Below are 20,237 nucleotides of genomic sequence, written 5' to 3' on the forward strand. Positions count from 1 at the left end.
TTGTGCTCATAAATATATATCAATTCGTGAAATGATAAAATTTTTAAAGTAGTAAATATTAAAAAAAACAAAACTTTATTTTGAGTTTGTATATTGTATTTGCTTCATATCAATTGATTTAATTTGATGGAAGTGCATTAAAAATATCAATTCAAATACTAAAAAAAAAGATAATCAAGCAGCAACGCCCTCCTCATGCAGCAGCATCTGATCAAAGTGCCACACACCTGAAAGTTGATGCCATAAAAGAAAACACAGCGTTTAGATTCCGTTTTGTTTTTTGCTAAAACAATTTCTTTCGTTGAAAGAACTAGGGAAAGAAATATTCAACCAAGTTTTGTGTAGCTTAATTAGAATTTCTTACCATGTCCTTTACCAACTCTTCTGAGCTGAGCAACGTACTCAGAGATTTTTTTTATGGCTTCCACCTAACCCAATAAAAAAGAAGTGCTGAGTTTTAGATCTACAAAAGCTTCCTTGCAGTGTTTTGCATACAATCATGTGCAAATCATTATGCCAGTAAGCTATAAGAAAGTTTTATTAAATTGCAACGTCACTTTACCTGTTCACCCAAAAACTCGCTTTCAATAAAATCTGCCAATTGCACATCATTGTTCTTTGAGGCAACCTGTCAAACAAAATCCAACATGTTCAAAGAAATGAATTTTCACTTTTGACAACATTGAAGTGAACACAAATGAGACAAATGGCGTGCTTGTTTGGATAGCTACTATAATTGATTCTAAGACCCAAAATTATGGTGAAAATTTGAAAAAGTGGAAATGACTATTTGTTGCTTTAGCTTTCAATGTGATTTTGGAATTGAATATGAGGAAATTGAATTTAATGATCCGAACATGCTATGAACCCAAAACTAGGACCAAACAAACTTATCTTACACTGTGCAAGTTAAGTAATTTTTCATTGGTTAGCTTCTCCAACGACAGAGCAAGTTCCATTGCTGCCACAAGAAACAAACACAAAATACATTTAGTTCCAAACATACAAATTTCTGCAGGGGAAGTTCATCAGACAAAGCAAACACTTTGAACAAGTTGGCTTACATACATCATGTGTATTTGTATGCAACGTTTCTGCTAAGAATTAAGGCATAATGTATTTCCTAACATAACTAAATCAACATATGTGCATACAAACAAGATAAATGCAACCTTAAATCATAATTCATTTCATTTTATAGAATATTTCAAGTGGATGGATGATCGAGCTCCAGATTAGGGAACATCCAAAGAACAAGATACTAAAAAACAAGTAATTGGAATTCATATGATTTAGGATGTTGTGAATGCTACTCATTTCAGTTTTGCTAAATATGTTTTCAAATTCTAAAAATATAAGCCTCAACAAACTAAAACACACATATCTCATCATTAAAATGCACAACAATGCTCCGCAAAAGTGAAAAGTTTAATTATAAATTATAAAATACATGAAAAAAACAGAACAAGGGATGACAAACACACTAACCATACAGGGCATCTCCCTTTTCCTCATGGTCAAACTCAGAAAGAGGCATCACTATGGATTGCAACTTCACTTTTCCACCTCGTTTGTTCTTAAAATTACATTAACACACACACACAAAAATCTCAGTATCATTTTCTAGAAGATAAGATTGAAAATTTGCATATTCAATTGACACATGCAACATATTCTCGGAGATTGAAAGCTGTAATTTATACTTGATATTCCATTAATTTCTCAGCATGCTCCCTTTCCTCCTCGCTTGACTCCTTGAAAAACCTGTAATAATCACAATCATTAATGAGCTACTCCTCACAAGGTAAATCAAAATACTACACAGCAAAACCTATAAATATATAACGAAATCATTACTTGGCAAGACCCTTGAGCGCGACATTGTCCCTATCGAAGTAGGCAAACATCGCATGATAAACATACGAAACATTGTACTCCACACTGCAAAGTGAAAAATAAAATAAAATTAAAGACCATCAAACAAGATAAACCCATAAACAGATAAAAAAAAAAAAAAAAACCTTCTTCATCTCGTACCCATAAAAGTCATGTTAATTTATAACGATTCATGAATATAACTAAAAGGAGACTTAATTTGTTAATTTTTTTGAAGTGAGAAAGGAAAAAAAAAAAAAGAGAGGAGAAAAGTTAGAAGCAGGGTAACGCACTTGATCTGTTCGTTTATGGTAGCCTCGCAGTCATCGGTGTATTTCTGGCGAGCGAGGGAAGCTTGTGGGACGGTGGGAACAAGGTCGAGCTCCTTCTTGACCTCTTCAAAGGGTTCAAAAACGACGCCGGTTAAGGGGCGGTTGTTGGTGTCCTTGGTAGCGCATGGAACCAAGTTTTTCCCCAGAGACTGAGAGTAGCGAATAATACCAGAAGAAGAAGAGTTGGGGAGAGGGAGTATATGGTCGGCGTTGGCTTTGAGGAGAGAGAAAGATGAAGCTGTTCTGAGAAGCATGGTTGCAGAGAACACAACACAACAAGGGGAATGAATGAATGAATGAATGAACTATGAAGATGCGTTAGTTGAGTAATTGAGGTAGTGTTGTGTGGTGGAGGAAGTTGATATAGACGTTGGAGTGGGCGCGTGGCATGCTCGTGGTTCGTCTCAGGATTCGTTGAAATATCTATTCTAGACTCTTCTTCTTCCTTTCCTTCCAATTATATTGCTTCTTGTTTCTTTCATCATTTTCATGGCTACGGTTTTTCTTCTTTATTTTTATATATATTTAAATGAATTGTCACACGTTTTTTGTTTTTTGGTGGCTTCTATGGTGGAGAAGGGAGTCATGTGGTCCAATCGTGAAGAAGAAAAATTGTTTGTTACAGTATAGAAATTTTCCTCAGTGTCACTGTTCCAAGTCTCCATTTTTCCTATTGTTTTATTTCTTCCATTTCCAGTTCCGAAAAGGGTGTGTGATCATTCAATGCAGGTGGGTTCGAAGGCGCCGGAGACAAAAATCCATTCACTCCAAAAGCCTTTGCGATTCGGTATTGGGACAAAAAAGATCCGCAGCACCGAAGCCACAGTTTCTTTTGTCCAAGGCGCCGCCGATGAACGCGGCGGCGTTTGCGAAGCTTGCCGCCGGCAACGCACTCTTCCAAGCGGCTGCCGGAATTCTGCGCCGCGGCGAAGCTCCTTTGCTTCCCGGAGGATTACTTCAAGGGGCGCAGAAGATGACCGTTGGGGAGAACAAGATGTCGGCTCTGGATATGAACGATGGTGTAGAGTAAAAGAGCATCAATGAAGAGGAAGAATGAAGAATGATAGGGCACTCCAACTCTAAAGGATCCTAGTTTAAAAAATTTCAATATGTAGGCTTTTTTCCCTTTCTTTTGTTCTTCTTTAATTATTGGGTCAAACTTATAACTCCTTGAATCTTCATTATTTGATCTTGCATCTTTCTCGATTTAAAATAATGCAAATTAAATAGAGGAAGTGGAGAAAATTCTATTAGTATTTCTCTGGTTGATCAGTAATGACAGAAATGGTAGTTACGGGGGTTGCAAAAATACACTAGGTCATTTGGTCTAGCTAATTTAATAAAAAAAAGTTAGATTGAAAATTTTTAAGAAATCTATTTAGTTAAATAAGTTAAACAAGTCTTATTAAAAATTTATTAACCTGGCTAATAATATTTTATAATAATAGTATTATTATTAATACGATATATAATAAGATAATTATTTTATTTAAATTACATAAATTATTTTAGTAATTTGACTGATTTGAATTATTTTAACTGATGTTTGAAATAGGTTAATTTGTATAAACACAATTGGATATCAAGAATATAGATTTCTTTTCCTTCCTTTGGTGAGACGTAAGATTTTGGTAGCATGGGACTATAATATTTGTAGGAAAATTTCATTTATATCTTATAGTTTAAAATTGTCTTACTATTTTTAATGAATTTTGTTGGTTTTGTGTAAAAAAATAATATTTTTTACACTTCTTAATATAAAGATTAAGTACAACCCTAAAAATTGGCTCGTGATGAATAACATATCAAAACTTGGACTATAAAAATATAAAATAGATTAAATTAGACTTAGGTAAGACTTAACGTAACACAAATCATTTCTACCCCTAGCTATTATGATGAATTATATATTTGCTTTAACAAGTTGTCGTGATGAATAAATTTGGTGGGAGATATAAGATTTACTTGGTGGTAAATAATAAAAGAGAGAGAAATAGATAGTGAGTTCAAATCACTCCACTAATAAAAACTAGTAGTTAACATTTGTTCAAAAAAAATAATTGATTTGGTGTGATGAATGGCAAAAGTTGCATAGGATGGCTATTGTTTGGTGTAATGAATTGACCTACATTATTTGCTTGTTAGCATAGTCCATAACTCCACAGCCCAGCTTGAAACCGAAAGTATTGTAACGTATTGTTATCTTAATTAGATGTTTTTGTAGAATTTAATTAAATGAAGTTGCTCAACTAATTAAATATTGTCTTTGATTCATTTGAAATGGGAAAAAAAAATTACACCTTTGGAAAATGGCTCTGCAAATTATAAAGTGCAGATTAAATTTCAATTGATTAACAATTTATCATATTGCAGACATATTTTACATATCAATAGAACTATAAAAGGGTCTTGTATTTTCTATTCTATATCTTAACATATTGCTGACTATAGAATGGCAAATTTTCGAGCAATGCTGGTGTTGTCCCAAGAGCTATTAAACAAATTTTTTTATATATTGGAAGCTTAGAATGTTGGGTATAACATGAAAGTAACATTACCAAACCTTTACAGTTTACAATGAGAAATGAAAAAGTAACAGATCTGAGACTTCAAAATTTTATAAATGAAAATGTAACATATGCTGGTTTAAATACCCACTGTAGTACTTAGTTGCCAATTTGACTTTCCTCGATGCAATGGAGTTTTCAAGAACAAGCTGCAATTGAACATAAGTCTATAACTCAAAACACTTTTCCAATAGTTGAATGCATTTCAAGACTCAATTATCTGATATAATATTTTTTTTCATAATAACTCATTTACTAGAATTGATCAAGGACAAAACTCAAGCAGCAACTTTCAAGAACAAAAGCATTTACTACGTTACAATTTCTGTCACCTTCCAATCTCTACTTTCCTCTTGCAATACAACGTTCTCTGTTTGACATTCCGAGGATACACAGATCTGTTTGACATAACCTTCTTTTCGTTGCTCACACATCAGATCTGTTTAACATACTTCCATCATTTGTGATTTCATTTAGAACATGACCACTTACTTTTACTGTCCAATACTAAACAGAATATGAAAATAAGCATTAGTTTTAAATAATTATAGAATTTTACTTATGATTTAGCGTTCAAACTTCAAACATAAAAATAAGAAGAGAATAACTTTTAGTTAGTTTTTTTTTTTGTTTTTTTGTAAAACAAGGAATGAATTTTATTTTATTTTTATAGGGGGAATTAATATATTTTTTTACTATATCTGGAGTTGAAGACATCTAAATGTGACATGAGATCAATGCCATTTTTCGAAGGATAATTTTATCTACAACTTTCATTAAAACAACCAAAACTGATTCTACTTGTAAAGTGTTACAGAGAATATAACGAAAAAAAAAGTCTAATGCGAATACAACCTAGTTGGGCGTCAAAGTGTCCTGAAAATAGTTATTAAAGTTTTTCATTGCATTATATTGTTTAACTTTTAAAAGTTATTTTGATTGTCAAAAATTGATTTTTAGAGAGTAAAAAAGGTATAAAAAAAAAAGAAAAGAAAAAGGAACTGTGCAAAGAAGAATATAGGTAATAAAAATATGAAAATAAAGAACTAAAACAGCTTACAAATATTTTGATTCTTTATTTTAAAAATGAAAAAAATATTTTTAAAAACTTATTATTGTCAAACAAGTATTTTTTTTTGTTTTTTTAAATAGAAAACTTAATTCTTGTAAAGTCCACATACGATTGGAGATAGTAATATAAAAGTTATTTGTATAAGAAAAAAAATATGTATGCACATATACACTGTTTAGACAACTAATTAGTAATTAGTAGAATACTTAAAATAAATTATTAAAATAAAAATTTTAATATATTAAAATTGAAAAGCATATTATTAAATTTTAAAATAATTTAAGTTGTTAAAAAAACTACTAATTGATGTTTTTTATTACACTAAATGACAATTAAAAATAAGTGTGTGTAAATTAACAAATTTTACAACCATTTGTTAACGTAAGCACACTTATTTTTTAGTCAAAATACGTTAATAAATTTTACAGCCAATATATTTTAAGATAATCTCGATCTACATACAAGTTAGCAAGTTGTATAATTATTTTAAAATACACCCAGATATGATTTAAGTTACTCCCACAAGTTGGTGTATGTCAACAAATTAATATAACATTCAATGACTTACACCCACTTAATCTTTTAAAAAAGTAGTAGTTAGGAGTTATATATAACTATAAAATTTTAAAATACACCTAATACATAACTTGTTAATTTATATCTACTTATTTTCTAAAAAATAAGTTAACAAGTTACTCCGATAGAAACTTTTATATATATATATATATATATATATATATATATATATATATATATATATATATATATATATATAAATGAAATATCTATCATTTTCTTATAGTGAATTTTGACAAGAAAAATTATATATCTTACCAACCTGTTCTCCTTAATTACTTAATTGCTAAATGCATTTTTTTTATTTCTTTTCACCGCAATCACTTAGTCTCACACTTTTTTCTTCTTCCTATCTTTTTCTTTATTATAAAAATTATTGTACGAAGATATTTATAAAATAACATTACTCGTTAATTACAAAATGACACATAACCCAACTCTATCTTATGGTATATATATGGCTAATATGATTCAAGTTAACATATGGAAAAAGATATATAGTTTGATAGGGAGAAATTATCCGATCCATAGGTACCAATTTATTTATGGTAAATTGCTAAACATTTATTAATAAATTAATCAGTATCGAATAAACATTAATTAACTTGATAGCTAACTGTATGAGCGGTTTCCATAAAAAAATGTCATATCAACTCCCTAGCTTAAGTAATCAAAAGTATATCTAGATATGAACAAGAGTAACTTGATACATGGGAAGTTCAAAATTGAGAAATGAAACTCATCTCGTGTGGTTGCTAAGAAATAAAAGAGAATTGAAAAAATGGTGTGGCTACAATTTGTCTCATCATCTTACATGTCTATTTGGGATGAATTAATTAAAAAAAGAAGTGACAATACGATACACATCAAGACTCAAGAGTCTTCTAAACAAGACAGAGTACGTAGGGTGTGATGTTTAATTACCATTATAGTGGAGGCCGCCTAAGCTAGCTAGCCCTAATTAATACAAATGCATGCATGAAATTAAATTAATTATATTTAATGTACTAATGAAATCCAAATCTGAGTGCCTAAATTAAAATTCATCAATTAGTAAGAAATGAAAACATTCCGTGAATGCTCTTCATCTTAATTTCTCTTCTTTTATCCCTCATTTTTCTCGGACTCTATGAAAAGTCTCATTAGAAAACCAAACTCTTACACGAGGCCTACAAGGTATTACTTGAAGAAAAAAAAAAGTGATTCCCTTAAAAGTAAAATAAAAAAAAAATTATGTTTTAGAATTCTTTTATAAACTATTTTTTTTCTAGCTTCCAATAAAAACATTGGATTACTTATATTTTTAAATTGTGATCTAATTATTATGGATACGAATATTTGAATGTATCACACGCGCACACACATAACATACGAGCCTAAGCAGATAATGATACAATCAATCATAGCTCACGAGATTAGTCCTCTTACGTTTCAACTTGTTAAAAATAAAATATAGTATATGACGGGGTTCTGATGTATCTGTTTCATATTGGGCAGAATTTTCCTTGATATGAAATATATATTGCCCTTGACCCAAGAACACGAAGAAAACCAAAACCGTTGACTAAACATGCTAAACTATGGGCCAAGACTAGCTAGCCTAGAATAGATGAATAGAATGAACTCCAGTTTCTGGGTAATTAAGAAGCTAACTAATTTGTTGATAAATCGCTTCAAACTAAAACAATCATATCATATACTAATTGTGCCCTCTCGGATATATATATATATATATATATATATATATATATATATATATATATATATACACCAATTATTATGCCTTTTTTTAACAAAAATCTTTTAACCCTTATTTGCCTCTTTGGCTGAGCGTATCTTTCAAGTTTTAGACCGAGTTATATATGTATTTTAGATCGGGGTCCTAAATTTACTTATCACCCTATATTATATTTTGTAAAAGTTTTTTTTTGGAAACTCGGCCCTTGAACAAATATATTAGCCGTTATCTAAAGATTTGGCAGTCAAGAAAATAAAGTTCAAAATAACAAGAAATCTCCACTTTTAAAATAATGTGCAATCAGCTCGAGTTTAAAATCTCATAACATTTCATTTTTTAAAAAAAAATCTCATAACATTTGAAAAACGGTCAATCTCATTTCAAAATACTTTAATCTTAAGTCATTTGTCAATGCAGTTAATTAGAGAAATAACACTAAATTAGGTTTTCTTGAGTTCTCACAAATTCCCTAATGAGATTGACCGTTTTTCAAATGTTATGAGATTTTTAATATGTTTGTGTCTCACATAGATATTTTTTTTTATCACCAATTTAACCTTATAATAATATCTTGAATAAAACAACATACGTACATCTTTTGATACATATAATTGATTGACTCGTTGGTCATGCGTAACTTAACTCGTTCACTACTACAAAAACAGCATTTTACGACATGGGCTCTACGACGGTTGCTTGGAAACCGCTTTAGAAAGTAGTGCGGTGGCATTTTTGTAATTATAATGAATATAAGAGCATTTTATAATTCAATTTTCGACGGGTTTTATAAAAAAACCGTCTTAAATCATTTGGATTATAAACAAAACGCGCAACCCGTTCAACTTCTCCTTTCGCGCTGAACCATCTTGCCTTCTTCTAACCCTAAGCGTGGTTGCAGCACCTCTTGCTTTTTCTTGAACCCTAGTCGTGCCCACACGGCACCCCTGGTTGAATCGATCTCTTCCACAGCCTCTTCGTCGAGTTCGACCTTCCCGACAGGGCTTTCGCAGCACCCCTAGAACTTCCGAATCAAGGACTGCCAGCAAGAAGCACGGCAGCTACAACTGCGGCTGTTGCGGCCTCCCTAAGAAGGGCCATGACTGCACCGGCAAGACCGCTCCCACTCCCACCTCCGCTTCTTCCGCCACCCCTTCCCACTCCTCTTTCTCCGCCGTTTCCGCTCCTTCCTCCGGCTCCGCCTCCCGCTGCCCGCTGTCTCACCTCCGCCGCGCTATCTCCTTCGACGAGGACGAAGCTGGCAGGCTCGACCTGTCGGAGCCCGTCGATGTGCGGTCTGAAGAAGATGATCTGGATTCGTCTGGTTTGTCGGGGAATCTTCTATGGGAAGTATTGAGGAAGTTGCCGCCGACGAGGCTGTGTAACGGCAGCGATGGTGAGCAGAGGTTGGAGGGAGATGACAAGGAGTTTGTGGAGAGCGGCGGAGGAGTTAAGGATTAGGGTTCCAGCGTGGGCTTAGGTGGGTTTTGTGTCAATTTTGAAGAAGTGTCCGGGGATCGTGAAACTCTCACTTAAAAGGGAAAGGTCTGTGGTCAATTTTGTGTCAATTTTTCCCTCTGCATATTGTGCTTACTATTTTTCTAACGTTGTGTTTCTCGCAGGTTGAATTAGGCTTTGGAAACGGGGTAGTTGATAATATTTTCTTTGTCCCTGGGTATAGTATCAGTGGATTTGTTGTTGCTCAGGTAATGCTTGTTGAAGTGCCAAATCTTAAAATTTCACTTTCCTTTTGTGTATTTATGCTTACTTTACAGTTGCTATTCATTTCTAGTTTTAGCTAAAGCCTCAATTTTCTTCAGCTTTCTGCAGTGCTAGTAATGTGGATCGAAATCAATGGAACCCACACGCAAAATAGTTATGATAGCTGTGGGGGAAAACATAACATTGTTGTGGGCCTTCCATGGTCCATGCTGGCCGTGGGGAAGTCTTGCCTCTTCTCATTCATTGGACATTGCTGGCTTGGAGTTAGTGGATCCACTTTCTGCTGATGTAAGCTTTTGCTGTAATGTTTTTAAATGCTCCTTCTACTGCATGTTGTAAATCTCTGAATCATTTGTCTCTTTCCTTAGGGGTATGGATTTAGGATTTGGTCTTGATAATATAAGTAAAATGGATTTCTACAATTCTAACATAGGATGGATGTTTTGAAGTTATCCTTGTTGAGGTGCGTAGAAATATTCAATAACTAAGCTACTTGGAAAATAATAATCATTAAATGCTCCTATTTCCAACAAGATAAGATGTTGATCCCCTTGTGTAAGATATCACCTTCAATTTTTGTCATTGGTGATGATAAACTGGGTAGGGAACACTTAATGCGATTTTGTGGTTGAATTATATTTTCGTTGATATGTTTGACAATACAATCAATTCATGTGATTTGTGCCATAGTAAATGATGGTTGGATAGTTAGTGATTTTTATTGAGTTTGTGATTGTTTTTAGAGGAATTCGATTTGGGTTTGTAGATTCAAGAGGTCCTCGTGAACTTTATGGAAAAGGCAGTACGATTTGATGTGGATTTGAATCAAGTTGAAGTCAAGTATCACTTAGAAGTTGAGAATGTGAATGGGATTCAATTACAAACAGTTCTGGAGGCAATGGATGTAAGTTAATACATTATATTCTCGTACTCTATTTGGAACATTCTATTTTATTCCTGATGTGCTGTTGTAAATTTGTTTTTCCTGTAATTTATGTCATTTTTTAGGTAGTTGGTATTCTAGAGTATGGGCTTGCTAAAGTTGCTGATTTGATGATCAAGTATGTTAAAATAACATTATTTTATTTTATGTAATGTGAAAATTAAATTACTAATTAAAAACATTTATGTGTTATAATAAAATTAAATTTAAAAAATATTATTAAAAAAATAAAAATGTTTTTCAATATTTTTTATGAAATTTTAGAAATGTAATTATAAAAATTACAATAAATTTTCACATTAATATTTCGTGGAACTGCTAATTATTTTATTTCGTTTCTTATTATTGTTTTAATATTACTATTTTTTAAAAATATTTCGTGGAACTGCTGATTTTTTTAAAAATATTCCGTTTCTTATTATCGTTTCATTATTGAAAAGTGAGAATGAAAATCTTACTGGGCTAAACATATTATGCTACATCCAATTTATTCATTCTTGCAAGACAATTGGCGAACAAAACATATTATGCCATGCTAGTGTTTTAGAGAAACTTACTAGCCTTCTTGATGATAAAGTATGCTACATTTTAGTTAGAGAAAAAACATATACTTGGTGTGGGCCATGATCAGCTTAATAGGAACCCAAAACAAAACCAATTATAAATATTTTGGAATAATAAATTACATTTAAATTTTACAGTAAATAATTTATATTGTGATACATAGTTATATTAATAAAATGTAAATAATTTTTTTTTATCTCTATCACCCCTACATTTTAGTTAGAGAAAATTAATTAATTTAATCTTACACTTCTCTAACATTTTTTTTATCTCTAACCTTCACCTAATTAATTAATTTAATCTTACACTCCTCTAATTATCTAATTTAACTCCAGTTATTCATTTTCACACACATACAACAACATTTCTAATAAATCATATTAATTAGTTTTGGAAAAATATGATAGATTTAAATAAATTAATTAATTAAAAGTTTGTGTATAGATTAAAATAAAATTAGCAACTTTAGGTGCCTGTCCTTTGTGATATCTGTCTGTCCATGTTTAAATTAATCAAATTAGCTAAAAAAATTCTTATTGATTAATGACTCATAAAAATGCCCTCATTCAATATAGTTATTTTAATATATTCAAATAACATTAATTTTATGCCCCTAATCCTTCTCACCTTGTAATTCATGTCACCAAGATCTATGATGCTTGGGAAACTTGTCTTTCGCTCTCCATGCTTGAGGACATTGTCAGCATTATTATTGTTCTCTGTTCAAGAACATTAATTTTATGATTTTTGTTTATAATAATATTTGTTTCCCTTTTTTGCAGAGGGATATTGTTGGAATAGGGGGCTCTCGGTCAGACTTTGCATTATTTTGTAACAGTGTAAATTTTTTTACACTAACTGTTCATATCTATTAAACTCTTGTTTTAATTGGTATTGATATATGTATGTTCTTTCTATAATTGTATTTTAATGTCTGATAATTTTAGTACGTACTAAGTTAGATATCAATTTTAATGTCTGGATATTAATTTTAATGTCTAATAATTTCTCACTTTTGATGTCCTTTTTAAGACGGTTATTACGAAATAACCGTCTTTCAAAGTTTATACTTTTAACATTTAAAGACGGTTATTTCATAATAACCGTCTTTGAAAGTTTTTTTTTTTTTACATTTAAAGGCGGTTATTAAGAAATAACCGTCTTTAAAATGTCTCTTCGTTTGACATTCAAAGACAGTTATTTCATAATAACCGTCTTTAAAAGGTTTCTGATTTTTATATTCAAAGACGGTTATTACTAAATAACCGTCTTTGAATGTAAATGCTGACACAACATAGAAAGACAGTTATTAGTTAATAACCGTCTTTGAAAGATTCGTACATTCAAAGACGGTTATTATAATAACCGTCATAAAAATTAATTTTGTTTTAACGACGTTTTAAACAATGACGGTTGACAACCGTCGTAAAATGCATTTATTAACCGTCGTAAAAAGCTATTTTTTTAGTAGTGGTTGCAAATATACAAGCCTTGGTCACTTACATATATATGTGCAGCACTCAATTTAGAGTATCCTTAAGTGTTGTTGCGTGCACAAGGCATTTATTTCCCTGTGATTTATATAAAATGAATGAATTGAGTCAAACTATATTATGCGCACAACTAAAGAAAGCTGGAGAAAGTAATGTTAACGTGTGTATTCACGTGAATGTTTTGTAATTGTATGTCTAACAAACATCCACGTAACCACGTTAAGCTTCATTTCTTGGTACGTATTAACCTGGTTCTTACAAACCCTAGTCCTATACTCTTAACTAAGACAACTAAACAGGCTATAGCACTCATTTAAGAGTCAAACAACGTGGAAACCACATTGTCAAACCCTCACTATTTCAATTTACAACCTTTGGCGGCGCCTACGATAACCTTTGGTTTATCTTCCCATGGGACCCGAATCCGCTTATTATAGTGTGTCATAAGATAATTTTGTTTTCTCTTCTAGTTCTTGGAGTTCTAACTTAAACACTAATTAGATAGTGACTATAAATTTTAGGGTTTGAGATAGTTTTTTATGATTAAATTCTAGCTATCTATCTTTTTTATTCTTTTAACATTTTTAATTGTAAGATTATATACCAACGTTTTATATTTAATTAGTTTATTTTAATATTTTACTCTTTGATAATCTATTCGATTTTATCTTATAATTAACACTGTTGACTTTAAACATAATTTTTCATTTTTAATTTATAAAAAATACATTTAACTGTGACACTAATTACAAGTATCATCAATAAAATATTTTAAGCATTACATATACTTTAAAAACAATCGTTCGTTTATTTAATACTTCTAATTAATAAGGCATTAATATATTTGGTTAGACTTTTTAAGATAAATGTCAACTAACTAATGTCTTAAAGACACTAGTTAAAGAAATAAAAGAAAAAATATTTTCAATGAAATGCATAAAAATGTCCTCTACTATGATTTTTAAATGCGTTTCATATGATTTTTAATATTTTTTTCATTTCTTAATTAATGCTCTTAAAACACTCATTAATAAGACCATTTTTTTAATACCTTCAATTGTAAAAAATGGAAAAGGTTATCGACATCAATTTTTTATCCTCCATTGGACGGTATCCTCCTTTGAAAATAAGTGTGTGTTTGGATAAATGTGTATAAAGTTCATTTTAAATAACCATTTACACTAGCAATAGAGTTTGATTATAAGAATAATGATGGCCTAATTAGGGGTAGAGTTTGAATATTATATTGAAATATTTATATTTATAAAAATGACTATTTTTTAATATATTCATACCTATGTAGGTAAAAAGGAACAATGCTTGTATATATACCCAATAATAAATATCTATATACTTATATTTATATCCACTACTAATATTTTTTTGTTTTGTTTTATTTTGAGATCACAAACATTTTTTTAAGGAAGTAATTTGAGTCAGATAAAACTCCTATGTTTCGTTTGACAGGGATAATGAAAATAAAAGAAAGATATTTGAATTTAAAAAATTGTAGAAAGTGTGACACCTAGATGAGACCCACAAGATATTTCTTTTCTATTTCATAATTCGGTGACAAGATTGGTAAAAACGTGAAAAATGATGGTATAAAACATATTAAAAATGTGTTGTGCGCAAAACCAAGCCAATATATATTATAACAGGGATCCCCTTGAATTTTACTTCAAAAAATAGAAATGTATAACATATGTAAAAGACAACAACATTTAAATAAAGAAAAAGGACGACGGGAAATAAGAAAATAAGAAAAAAAAATTCTTGACTTTTTTTGGTGATTAAATTTATTTCTAGTCTAAATGCAGCTAATAATTTGATGGTATGAAGTTAAGAAACACATAGTAAGAGTAAGACTACAGTTGCTAAGCCTATGTCATCAGGTTTGTTCACGAACGATCTGGACACCCAAGGCCTTTTTGGACCCTCTTGCAGTAACCAACTTGCGTTAGAGTGTGATGCAGAATTTCTCCTAAGAAACCTAATGAGTAATGACTAGTCACCATTGAATACGTGCCCCCAATTGCCCACTTGTACAACTTGGTTCTTTGTGCAAAAATATCCGCAAAGCACATTTTTTCAAATGCAGACATCACAAAATTCAGAAAGAATGAGTAATGAATTCTTTCATGTTAAAATTACACATGACCTTGGCATAGGAAATTAAATAAGCCAAGCCATTAATTTATTTGATAAGAAAATTTTAAAAAATAAAAATTCTTTAGAAGTTGAGTCTGATTGATAGTTGAAAGTTATACTCACAAAAAGCTAGCGGCTAGCCTCACACGGTGTTGGCCATTATAAATACACACTCCTTGTCTCTCATTTTGTCAAGTTCAGTTGCCTTGTGTTCCTAACTTTCTGTTTTCCTGCTTTATACTTTTAAGCTTTAACCCTCCAAACAAAGAATTTTTGTAGTACCCCCCCCCCCCCCCCCTTTTCTTTCTTTCTTATAATCAAATGGCTGGGAATTCTCCATGTGCTTCATGCAAACTGCTGAGACGCAGGTGTACCAAGGACTGCATCTTTGCTCCTTATTTCCCTTCCAATGATCCTCAAAAGTTCGCCTTAGTTCACAAGGTTTTTGGTGCTAGCAATGTTAGCAAAATGCTTCAGGTATCTCATACACTACCTATGCCTCCTTAGCTTTTTTTTTTTTTTTTACTATGAAAGGTGAAATTAAAAAAAGGGATATTCAGATTTATTTTAAGCTTCTTGGATTTGATAACTTTTTGGTTCAAAATGGCTTTTAACCTCTTCTGTTATTCCACATCTACTAGTAAAATGTTCAAAATGGTATTAGTATGACAAAACTCTCACTTTTTGTAAACTAGTTTTTGAAGTTGAGTTAGGTTGAAACACAAATTCTAAGATGTAAAAGATGTATATAATTGCTTCAGGAACTTCCGGTTCACCAGAGAGCGGATGCTGTGAGTAGTTTGGTGTATGAGGCACATGCAAGAGTTCGGGACCCGGTGTATGGTTGTGTTGGAGCCATATCCTATCTGCAAAACCAGGTTTCTGAGCTTCAAATGCAGCTTGCAGTGGCTCAAGCAGAGATACTCTGCATCCAGATGCAGCAGGAGCCAGCGATTCCAAACCCAGAAATGGAAGACCCAGATCAGAAATCTTACCTTCTCCAAAATGAACTCCCTCAGTACCTCAACTATGCCTCTTCTAGCAATGTAATCTATGACTCTCTCTCAAGAGAGAGTATTTTTGGACATGACATGGTTTCTTGAATGCAAATGCTTCTTGAGTTCTTAGTCCCTTTTTTCAAATCATTTAGACAATCTTTTTCATGCACAAAATGTTGGCAACATATTCTTTTAGTTTTAATATACTCTTTTCTTTACTGATGGTTAAAATTTAGAAAAATGACTAATGGACACTCATAAGTTATTTAAGGCCTAGAGAGATAAAAGAGATTGAAGAAGAAAAAATATATGTATAATAAATGTTATGATGTGATAGAAAGAAAAAAAATATTTGATGTCATATCAATATTCTAAATTTATTAAAAATCATCATATATTTTTATAAGCTTTCTTTTTTATTTAATAAATTTTATAATTTTTAATATATACTAACTAATGATAAAGAATATGAGAGAGAAAAATACGTTAAAGAGTGATTAACCACCTCTTATACTATTCCATATACATATGTGAAGCATTGAAAGTTGTCTGAACTTCTAAACTATTTTTTTGAAGTTAAGACACATGAATGCAGTTTTAGAGTCAACTCTAGCACGCGGTTAAGTACCGGTGAAGTCACTCAGACTCAGAGTGTTCTTAATTAGTAATACTAGTAATTAACCCATTAAACTAATAATTAAGATGCTTGATCATTAATGCATTCAGATGAGGGTCGGTGAGCTTTTTTAAAATGGCAAACATTCTGATGATTAATTATAAATTTACCATCTCATGTAATTGAAAGACAACTCACAAAGTCTGGCAAACATAAAATCATTTTGTTTTTCCACTAGAATTGTATTTTTGTTGTTTGTAAGTACGAATAAGTGTTGAAACTCTTTTTGTGGACCTCTACTTTAGTTTTCCTTCAACACCCTGAAAAGCCGTGCCATTCTCCGTTTGAGAACATTTTATATTTTCCACTGTTATAAGGATAATGAAAAATTATATTAGAAATATACTAATGATAACAATAATTAATTTTCAATATTTTAATATTTATTTTTAACTACTCTTTTAGGATAATACTAAAAACTATTATATTTTTATGGATTAAATCAATGATAATTTTTTTATTAGACAGGATGGTATTTTTAATTATTTAAAAATTTAATTTATATTAATGATCTTTTGATGATTAGGGGTATCTTTTAATTATTTAGAGAGGTGGAATTTACTTACATCAGAATAGTACACTCCTTATTATTCATTTTTTTTTAAAATTTATTAGATATAATTATGTATTTGGAAAACATGCTTTATGAAATTTAATTTATATGAAATATGTATTTTTTAAATGTGTACATCTTAAAAATAATAAAACTTGGAAACAACTTAATATTATAATAATATTAAAAAAACAAAATTAAATGACTTGGTATTATAATAACTTAATTGATTTGATAATATTATTAATTTGATTACAAATGATTTGATAATTACATATTATTTATTATTAATCTTTGTAATGTGGTAAACCAAATTATGAAAACTATATAAAGGATTGATAATTTGAGATTTGAGATTTGAGATACATTAACAACTATTTTCTGTTAATTTCTTGTTTTTCCTTTTTCTTTTTTCTTTTTGGGCATTGTCTATGAGGTTTTAACATGCTTTTTGTTCTCGAAGGACAAAAGTTATCAAGTGAATCACTTTTTGAATTTTTAAAAAACAAATAAAAAATATTGAATTCTGTGGTTTGGAGTGAATAAATTGCTAATTTTTATTATAAAATTCATATTTTGTACGAAATCGAATAAGTTTTTCTGTTAAAAATCGAAGATTATATATGTAGCATGCAAGTAAGAGATTTTGATATTCATAGGTTTAGTTTTAGTCTTTTGTATAAGGAAAAGTATCTGAATGGATGATAAAAGTAACGTAGCAGAAGATTATATAGCAAACAATAGTTAAAAAAGGAAAATGAACTGTGAGAGAAGGAAAAAAGATAGAAAAACAATATGAGCCATTGATTGAAAAGATAGTAAAATTCGATTTCACACAAAATGAAATTTAGGAGACAAATTGAACAGTAAGTCTTACTTTGCTTGTTTTTGACAAGTGTGAGAATTTGTATGCAAAGCATTTAAATTAATCAATTAAAGGAATTACATTCAAATTTCCAATTTTGTCCAAGCATAATCTTATTTCAACTAGATCACAAGATGTACACTGAGGTAGTGATTCAATGCCTTTAGATCCCTTTTGGCACTGAGAATTGTGCTTCTAGTTGACACCTAGTGAAGTGCTATTTAGTATGAACTTGCCCGAAAAGATTTATTATTAACCAATAAAAATATATAGCATTAACAAATCATGATAAGAGTTTGTTTTAATTAAACGAGAGGGACAAACACCAAGGGTGGTCGAAAAGGAAGGTCGTTGCGGTAACTATTTGGAAGCTCTTTCATGGTGATTGGTGATTGGTGTCATCACCACAAACAGACTTTCAACCATGCAATTGTGGATGAGATCCACAAGATGTGGAGGTTGAAAAGAGTAAAAGGAGAGGCTTTTATGGAGCTTTTGCAATGTGGGTCAGAGACCACTAGTATTGTTATTTTTCCTTTGCTTTATGTTTTCCCTAGTATGTTTATCTTCGTCACTAACACTTTTTAGTAATGGCTAAGCCCCCTTCGACAGGAACACGAGAGGTACAAATAAGCAATTAATCACTTCAATATGCAACTCATACTTGAAGAGTAAAATTGGTACATTGGTAATATTTTTTTTAAAAATCCAATAAAAAGGCTCTAATATGTATAAAAAAAGTGTTCGGATAAGTGTAATTTTAAAAATGTTACTAACATTGTGAAACTTCAAACAAAAAAAGTATATGTATTTTATAGTTAGAAAGTAACAAGAGAATGTTTATAAATTGACCATAATCTCAATCCTTATTCAACCTAGGATTTTTGGTGTGATGAAACAAATAATATTATCCCAAAATTAGGAATAAATAATTTAAAAGAGTTAATGTAATGGTGTAAGATTTTGTTGTGATCATAAATTACGAGCGAGAATAGTCTCTAATCCAATGGGTTAAAGACAACCGTGATTTCTCACCAAACAAAAAAAATTCAAGATAAATAGAAAGTTTATGCTTATAATGAAATCTTAAAAAAAAAATATTAAAAACTAAAAAAATAAAAAATAAGAGATGTTCTATTTGACCCTTAACTTCTCCTTCCTTCTTTGATATTTTCATATTTTTGAATGTATTCTTCACAAATTAAGTTTCCTTTGGGTCTCTTCTTTACTCTACGCATGTTACTTTCAGCCATTAGTTTATCCTTTATTGTCAAAAGTTATCAAATACTGCATGCATGATTTTCGCTTTAACTTCCATATCTAAGCTGTCCATTTCTTGGCATACCACAATTTTCTAATCATAGTAGAAAAACGTTAAAATATTTCAAGAGGTTTCCTCATTTGGATCAGCTTCTAGCTTCTAGCTAGCTGGTTCACGTGGGGGGTCTGTGCAAGAAAGTGCCCGATTTATGGGATGTGCACAACATATTATATGAGCTATTATATGTATAGGATTTCTATACCCATCTCTCCAAACAACTTTATGTCCAAAACAAAGCATTATTATCTTAAATGCTCAAGAGAAAACCAGAAAAGCCTAATAATAGTGGGCGACAACCGACTGTTCTTTAATTAAAAAATTCAGAGGAAAAAAATGGTGTAACAACAGACTTAAACTTGAAAGATTCCTCATCAAACTTTGTTTAATGTGAAACATTTTCTAGTCAAACATGAATTTTCATTCATTTAATTTATCTCTACCGAATCCACCTTGTCTTAGCACGGTTCTTGTCTGTATCTAGCTGTATACTAGTGATCCTATTCTACCATTCTAAAATCTAAACTAATCAGTGGCGAACCTTCTTTAGAATTAGGTCGGGTCCCTCAAAAGTTTCGTGTGTGATTCTAATTGACCTACTGAACTTAATTTTTTAGTTTTTTGTAATCAAAGTTAATTTGAAGAGGTTGCTACAACAACCATATGGCCCATAAATGAACTGGTACAAAAAATTTATTGGGTAATATCATTTGCCTTGCTTAATTACAAGAATAATACTAAACCTTCCCTTTTAGTCTTTACCAAAATAAATAAATAAATAAATCCCTTTTATAGTT

At 30.7% G+C, this 20,237-nt stretch overlaps 4 protein-coding genes across 5 annotated transcripts; 3 read left to right on the top strand and 1 right to left on the bottom strand.

Annotated features, from left to right (window-relative positions):
* Positions 1-19: 19 nt before the first annotated feature.
* On the bottom strand, positions 20-2,509 carry SFERH-3 (ferritin). Its single transcript, NM_001250103.2, has 8 exons — positions 2,169-2,509; positions 1,858-1,941; positions 1,704-1,764; positions 1,489-1,576; positions 900-961; positions 563-628; positions 365-428; positions 20-227 (listed from the first exon to the last, which is right to left on the bottom strand). The coding sequence occupies exons 1-8, from the start codon at positions 2,459-2,461 to the stop codon at positions 175-177; spliced, it is 771 nt and encodes a 256-aa protein (NP_001237032.1). The 5' UTR covers positions 2,462-2,509; the 3' UTR covers positions 20-174.
* A 190-nt stretch (positions 2,510-2,699) lies between these two features.
* On the top strand, positions 2,700-3,237 carry LOC121173078 (uncharacterized). Its single transcript, XM_041006921.1, has 2 exons — positions 2,700-2,831; positions 2,937-3,237. Exons 1-2 carry the CDS (start codon positions 2,737-2,739, stop codon positions 3,235-3,237), a joined length of 396 nt encoding a protein of 131 aa, XP_040862855.1. The 5' UTR covers positions 2,700-2,736.
* Positions 3,238-9,573: 6,336 nt separating this feature from the next.
* Positions 9,574-12,306, top strand: LOC121173086 (uncharacterized). 2 transcript variants are annotated; one of them, XR_005887232.1, is made up of 5 exons: positions 9,574-9,702; positions 9,780-9,863; positions 9,978-10,167; positions 10,623-10,783; positions 12,169-12,306. XR_005887232.1 is itself a non-coding variant. In XM_041006924.1 (5 exons), exons 3-5 carry the CDS (start codon positions 10,012-10,014, stop codon positions 12,259-12,261), a joined length of 387 nt encoding a protein of 128 aa, XP_040862858.1. In that variant the 5' UTR covers positions 9,574-9,702; positions 9,780-9,863; positions 9,978-10,011; the 3' UTR covers positions 12,262-12,306. The 2 variants fall into 2 exon arrangements, 1 of the variants encoding a protein (XP_040862858.1); XM_041006924.1 differs by having other exon boundaries at positions 10,646-10,783.
* Positions 12,307-15,223: 2,917 nt separating this feature from the next.
* On the top strand, positions 15,224-16,157 carry LOC121173085 (LOB domain-containing protein 12). The gene is made up of 2 exons (XM_041006923.1): positions 15,224-15,507; positions 15,792-16,157. Exons 1-2 carry the CDS (start codon positions 15,352-15,354, stop codon positions 16,131-16,133), a joined length of 498 nt encoding a protein of 165 aa, XP_040862857.1. The 5' UTR covers positions 15,224-15,351; the 3' UTR covers positions 16,134-16,157.
* The last annotated feature ends 4,080 nt before the right edge of the window (positions 16,158-20,237 follow it).

The sequence above is a fragment of the Glycine max genome, chromosome 11, assembly GCF_000004515.6.
Source record: "Glycine max cultivar Williams 82 chromosome 11, Glycine_max_v4.0, whole genome shotgun sequence".
Classification (NCBI taxonomy): Eukaryota; Viridiplantae; Streptophyta; class Magnoliopsida; order Fabales; family Fabaceae; genus Glycine; species Glycine max.

Coding starts and splice junctions, on each gene's coding strand:
- SFERH-3 (NM_001250103.2), bottom strand. CDS start 2,461: ATGCTTCTCAGAACAGCTTCATCTTTCTCTCTCCTCAAAGCCAACGCC. Junction 962..1,488: donor AAAGGGAGATGCCCTGTATG/GTTAGTGTGTTT, acceptor TTCTTGTGGCAG/CAATGGAACTTGCTCTGTCG. Junction 228..364: donor AAGAGTTGGTAAAGGACATG/GTAAGAAATTCT, acceptor ATCAACTTTCAG/GTGTGTGGCACTTTGATCAG.
- LOC121173078 (XM_041006921.1), top strand. CDS start 2,737: ATGAATTGTCACACGTTTTTTGTTTTTTGGTGGCTTCTATGGTGGAGA. Junction 2,832..2,936: donor AAGAAAAATTGTTTGTTACA/GTATAGAAATTT, acceptor CATTCAATGCAG/GTGGGTTCGAAGGCGCCGGA.
- LOC121173086 (XM_041006924.1), top strand. CDS start 10,012: ATGGAACCCACACGCAAAATAGTTATGATAGCTGTGGGGGAAAACATA. Junction 10,168..10,645: donor TGGATCCACTTTCTGCTGAT/GTAAGCTTTTGC, acceptor TTGGGTTTGTAG/ATTCAAGAGGTCCTCGTGAA. Junction 10,784..12,168: donor CAGTTCTGGAGGCAATGGAT/GTAAGTTAATAC, acceptor CCTTTTTTGCAG/AGGGATATTGTTGGAATAGG.
- LOC121173085 (XM_041006923.1), top strand. CDS start 15,352: ATGGCTGGGAATTCTCCATGTGCTTCATGCAAACTGCTGAGACGCAGG. Junction 15,508..15,791: donor ATGTTAGCAAAATGCTTCAG/GTATCTCATACA, acceptor TAATTGCTTCAG/GAACTTCCGGTTCACCAGAG.